Here is a 6,000-nt window from a genome sequence, read left to right as displayed (position 1 = left end):
GTTGCACAGCTGTCTCAGCACGTCAGGGTCGCTTTAAAGCTAATGCTTTCTCAAGTTTAACAATAAGCGAAATGGCTCCAGCAAACGCACAGTTCGTATGTTACAGACCCCACTATCAGTATTAAAACTCGATTTAAAAAAATTACGCCGACCCCACTAAATAATTGCATTCCCAACTATCTAAAAGTTGTTTCTTTAATGCTAGTAGTTTTGGTCTGCATATCTTACGGAAATTAGTTTTTTAGAAAAAAAAGTCATCTTCAGTCATGAATAGAGATACAGAAATTTTAAGTTTATTACATTTTCCTTTTCCAAAAAAAACACTATATGCAATATCCAAAATGATGAAAATGTTTACTCCTTATTTACAAATGTACAAAATTATCACATAAAATGTACATTAGATAAAATATGTCGAGTAAAATATAGAAATGCAATCTGTTCTGCTTTAAAGTATAGAATATTATAAAATTAATAATCATTATTGCACAGAGACCACGGAGTGATATTTAGCGATATGAAGGAGAGACGGTTACCTGACCTTTGACAATACCGTAAACCTGAACTTGCATCTCTTCTTATCCAGTGGCAGAATTTGTTGCATAGTTTTCCATTTTGTAAAATCTGGCCGACAGTCTGTGAACACCGTCACATCAAGTTTTTCTTTGTTTATATATAGAACAGGCGTTCTGTACCTGAATTCCCTCTTTGTACAAAGGAATTGAGTTGCTTGGACCGTTAGTGTGAATCCGCTGGTTTCTCGAGAGTTTAGGGCTGTTGTAAGGCACATGAGATAGCAATGACCCTGATTTTTTTTTACCCTGTTTCCTAATCTCGGATGATTTCAGTTGATCACGGGCCGCACGGAGCTCGTTAGAGCGCATCTTGAAGCTTTGCATCGGCTACCTCAGCAGATAGATTCCACTTCAGGCTAATATTATTCACCAGGACACACTGGAGTACGTCAATGTCCTTTGCGTGCGCCCAAGGATGCAGTGTATAAGGCAGTGAGTATTTATATTACAGGTCGAAGCCTTAGAGCAGTTCCATGCTGTGCTGCTGTTTAACTACAGGTGTCTTTTCATGTGCAGAGCCAAGTGATCGGATCTGGAAAATGCTCGGTCGCATTTGTGACACTGGAAAGGACGATGTCCCGTGTGTTTTCTATAGTGTCTCGTCAGTTCATCGGAGCGAGCGAACTTCCAGCCACAGCCTTCCCAGTCGCAGTGATAGGGCTTCTCACCTGAAACACAAGAGGCACCACCAAGATCAGGACTGACGGGTGGGGAGCATAGTACTGACATAAAGAGATGGGGATAAACACACTGAGAGAAAGACAGACACAATTAGAGAGATACAGTTCAAGTTTATTCCCATGACATACATACCCAGGGTAAAATGCCATGAAAATTAGCTTTTGGCAGCGGCAGCATAGTACGTTACACACATGACGAACATAAATTAGAAAAGCTTAAATTAAAATAAATCATACATAAGTTACACGACACAATAAACAAAAATAACATATAGGACGAAGTCGAATTAGGCTTTTTCGGGTGGGTTCAAGAACTTGACGGAAGTGGGGAAGACAGGAAGAGACAGACACATACATGCGGAGACTCAAAGACACACACACGCTCAGAGCAAGAGAAAGATTGACACACACATACACACGGATGTGCAAAGAACACAGAAACTCGACAGAGGCACATACTCAGACACAAACAGGCCACAAACGAGACACTGACATTGACACTGTCTCTTTCGCAGTTCCAATGAAAGGTCTTCGAAATGGAGTGTTTTGTTTTTAATTTCAGATTTCTAGCTTCTGCTGCTTTTAGTTTGATTTTCAGTGACATTGGCTGGCGGTTCCCTTGGGCTTCCTGAACTACACACCCTTTGCAGAGAGGTTAAAGCCTGCCGAAGCCCCTGGCGCATTCTCGTGTAATGGTGCACACTAAAAAGGCATAACTGGCAATGTTTGCGCTGAAAGATGTTCTTTAGGACCTGGAACGTAGGATTGAACAACACGAGAATCTGTGCTACACTTAGCTTTAAAAAGTACACGTTTTGGGAGCTTTGGAATTATTTCCAAAATTGAAATAGGAAGAAGTCAGTCGTTGACTCGAATGGGAAGTGTTGCAAACTCCTTGTAGGGATAGCCTCCTTGCCAACAATTGTAACAGGGACCCCCACACATCATTTACCTGTATGCAGGGTTTGGGGTGTGGGGATTTGTACTAATCCAGCTCACCAGGTGTGACACTGCATTTGCAAGCCTATAGCTGGGCTCCGGTGCATCAGCACACTGCAATGGACATGTTCAAGTCTACCTCACATCACATAAAATGAAACCTGGAGTGTTAAGGGTAAAACCCTGGACGTATTGGATTGGTTTATTATTGTCACATGTACAGAGATACAGTGAAAAAACTACAATCTGCTGGAGTAACTCAAGCGGGTCAAGCAGCATCTGTGGGAAGGAAAGGAACTGTCAATGTTTTCGGTGGAAACCTTGCATCGGGACTTTCCCGAGTTCCTCTCCCCCCCCCCCCCTCCCCAGATGCTGCTCGACCCCGAATTCTCCCAGCCGATTGTTTGTGGTTCCAGATTCCATTATCCGCAGTTTATAGTGTCTACAGTGAAAAGCTGTTGTCTTGCATGCCATCCAGACCGATCATGTCATACATAATTGCAGGGAGATGGTAAAAATAAAAGAGAATGCAGAATATGGTGTTGCAGTTACAGAGAAAGTGCAGGGCAGGTAGGCAAATAAAGTGCAAGGGCCACCACCAGGTACATTGGGGGTCAAGAGTCCATCCTTTAGTGTATATTCTCTGATGGACGGCTCTGAGAGTCATAGCACGGAAGCAGGCCCTTCGGCCCAACTCGTCCATGCTGACCAAGGTGCCTAACTAAGCTAGTCCCATTTGCCCGAGTTTGGCCCGTATTCCCTCTCAACCTGTCCTATCCAAATGAATGGATCTTGAATCCCGTTTACATGTTTCACAATTTGACTTCGCAGCAATGCGGATAGGGAGTGGCTGAGCGTGTCAATAAGGGGGGGGGGGGGGGGGGGGGGGGGGGGTCGGGTCAGAGGAAGTACCTGTGTGTGTCCGGAGGTGTGCCTTCAGGTGTGAGCTTTTGGTGTACGTCTTCCCACAGCCGGCATAGTCACACGTGTGAGTAGCCACCCTCTTCCTGGGCCAGGAGCGGCGACCTCTCTTGGGCTTCTCTTCCCGAGGTGGGTACCCCGAGGGTAACAGCTCTAAAGGTGAAGAGGGAGGGGGAGGGGAAGCAGGTCAGCATCGCTTCTTCAACCGAGTGCTGCAAGTTTAACGGATTCTTGAAAAAGACTTAAAGACTGACCTTGATACTGGAGTGCAGTTTGCTCCTGGAAGTGAGTGTAACTGCCTGCCTGGGTGAAAGTCTGCTGCAGAGGGATACTGGTGGGTCTCTGGGGCGCCAGGAGCTGAGATGAGTTGCACGGCCTGTTGAGAATGTCCTCTGAAGCCAGGGGTGAGGTCACCCTGCTGCTGAACCCGTCCTGATTCTGCCTCGGTCGGCAGGCTTGCCTGTGACTGGGTCCGGGCACTTGGGTTGCACCGACACGCCCGTCCAGCCCTCCTCCCATTGCACATGTGGCGCTGACGCTGAGCGGTTCCTGCTTCACTTTCTGGCACACCTGCTGAAGGTGGCTCAGGTGCGCATCGATGGGCGGGGCGGGTTTGGCAACGTGCACCGCCTGGTTGTAATCCCCCGCCTCCGCCGCTGTCCTCAGTACGAACTTGCCATGCAGGCTACGGGGGTGGCAGTAACTGGGGTCCAGGTCCGGTCTCAGCAATTCGGCCACAAGACTCCCACCGCTCGGCGGACCCTCGCTGATGTCTGTTATGCTGTAAGACTCTCTCTGATACACGTCCGCCGCATTCCCCGCTGCGCTAGACATGGGGCAGTTGAAGCTATTGGCAGTGTTTCCCATCGATTCCGAATGCATCGTGTTGGATAAAATAAAATCTAGATCTAAGAGTTCGCTCAATTCCTCGTCCTCCCTTCTATATCCCACGTTCTGGCTGTCGCTCTCCATGGACCGTCTCAAGTTAGTCATCTCTCCCCTCCATCTCTGCAATAATAAAGTAGTTTTAGTTTCAATGCATTGCTCTGTGTTTAAATATAACTCAGCATGTATAATAAGTCAGTCATTAACACCAAACTTTAATATTACTGGTGAATTACACATGCATAATAGAGATAGGGGAAGTATATGGCTTCAGTTAAATGGTAAATACTTTATCAACGTTTAAATTCTGTACATCGCTAAATAGCAAATATATTAAGAAATACTTCTGAAGAAGGGTGTAATAATCAATAAATACCTAAACTTTGCAAGCTATCTGAATTTAATCCCAAATATATTTAATGGTAATTGAAATCAATTATCCGTTAACAATGTTCGACTTAAAGTATCTGCAAAGGAGTAAGGTTTATAATTTGAACGAGATAATGAAATACTGCATGATCATGAACTCTCTGCGCTTACATTGTACGCCATGTGTTGTCCCGTGGATGGTTCCATACCCTTCCCGTTCGAGCTGGTGGCGAACGTGTTTATAGGCGGGAGGACGGTCCCGGACAGAGCCATGTCAAACTCAGTCTGCGGCCGCCTGCAGTTAACATCAAACACATGAAATCTGTCATTTTAACACGGCTTTCCTCCGCTGCCTCCCGGAACCACAAGTGTCCCCCTAGATCAGTGTCGTTCGACAGATTAAAGCAAAACCTACCTCATTAATACTGAGCTGAGCAATTGCAAAACCTGCGACAGGGAGCACCTGCACTAGGGACGGCCGGGGCATGGAGTGCGATGTCTTCCTACTGGTCTCTTAGTTTGAGCCGGAGTGCAGAGACACGGAACAGATGGGAGGAAAGGCAGCTGGGGCTTTCTATTGCAGGAGAGGCATGACTGTGCATTCGCTCCACGGGGACGGCAGCACTGTTGGTGCTGGATTTGCTGCTGGTATTCCTCGGGATTTACAGTTAGTGCGGTGTTTGCTGGTGTCTTCCTGATGCTGCTGGTGCAAGGCAGCGCGCGGCTCGGCGTCCCTGGAGCGCGAGACTGTCAGGACCAACCCGCGACGCGCTCCCTTATTAAATCTCCAAGGACCCGCCTCGCGCCGCGCCTCCCTGCGTGCCATCCTTGGCCCCGCCCCCTCCCCATCCCTCCCAGTCAACCGGCCGTGGGTTGCCATGGAGACGCAACGGCAACAAAAAAATAACCAGTCGGCCGCGCTAGCGAATCAACGGCGCGGGCTGCGGCGAGAGGAGGCGCAGGATTGGGCGGCGCCCGCTGACGTCTACAATGGGTCCCCACCCCGCTCGGCTTTGCGTCACGGTGACGCGGCAGCCGGAAGAAAGCTTGTAACTATTTGGGAGTGAAAACAGTGGCAACAGGAACTGCTGATTGGTCTATTGTTTGTGCGGCTTGTGTGTGTTTGTCCGCCGTGTGTTGAGGAGCAACAAACTTGTTTGGGATAAATAAAGCCGTTTTACATTCGCTGCAAAAGGAATTGCTTTCTGCTTTCATTGAGAAATGCAATTGACATTTACATGCATTTATTTGGGAACAACACGTTAGCAGGGCTCAAGGAGCCGCCACAGACTGTCCCCAGTTTCAGCTTGCACTGCAGCTGAAAAGTCAGATGCGGGAGAGGGAAGTGTTTGCTTTAATCCTTTTTGCATTTGCTCACGATACATTGACCAGAAGTTCAGCTTTCCCAGTGACAGAGATGGGAAAAAATCCGCATCTTATCAGGATCAGGGTTAAATTTTCACCGTCTTGTCCGATTTCTCTCTTGTTTGCATTCCCCTCGAAAGCAAAATCTGCAGTATTAGCATTTCATTAACTTGCTATGACACGTGCTGATAGTTTAGTTCATTCGGATAATTGAGGTTAATTCGACCTATCAAAATCACACATTACCACAGTACAATGTGTCCAGT

The 6,000-nt window shown here is 47.2% G+C and overlaps 1 protein-coding gene across 3 annotated transcripts; it reads right to left on the bottom strand.

Moving 5' to 3' along the window:
* Positions 1–274: 274 nt before the first annotated feature.
* On the bottom strand, positions 275–5,130 carry LOC127572769 (Krueppel-like factor 4). 3 transcript variants are annotated; one of them, XM_052020377.1, is made up of 5 exons: positions 4,785–5,130; positions 4,541–4,664; positions 3,370–4,123; positions 3,107–3,268; positions 277–1,243 (listed from the first exon to the last, which is right to left on the bottom strand). In XM_052020377.1, the coding sequence occupies exons 1-5, from the start codon at positions 4,787–4,789 to the stop codon at positions 1,068–1,070; spliced, it is 1,221 nt and encodes a 406-aa protein (XP_051876337.1). In that variant the 5' UTR covers positions 4,790–5,130; the 3' UTR covers positions 277–1,067. The 3 variants fall into 3 exon arrangements, with proteins under 3 accessions (XP_051876339.1, XP_051876338.1, XP_051876337.1); XM_052020379.1 differs by lacking the exon at positions 3,107–3,268 and having other exon boundaries at positions 275–1,243; XM_052020378.1 differs by lacking the exon at positions 4,541–4,664 and having other exon boundaries at positions 276–1,243.
* Positions 5,131–6,000: the final 870 nt, after the last annotated feature.

This window comes from Pristis pectinata, chromosome 7, assembly GCF_009764475.1.
Source record: "Pristis pectinata isolate sPriPec2 chromosome 7, sPriPec2.1.pri, whole genome shotgun sequence".
Lineage (NCBI taxonomy): Eukaryota > Metazoa > Chordata > Chondrichthyes > Rhinopristiformes > Pristidae > Pristis > Pristis pectinata.
Note: the sequence above shows the minus strand (reverse complement) of the source record. Positions and strands in the feature narration are given on the sequence as shown.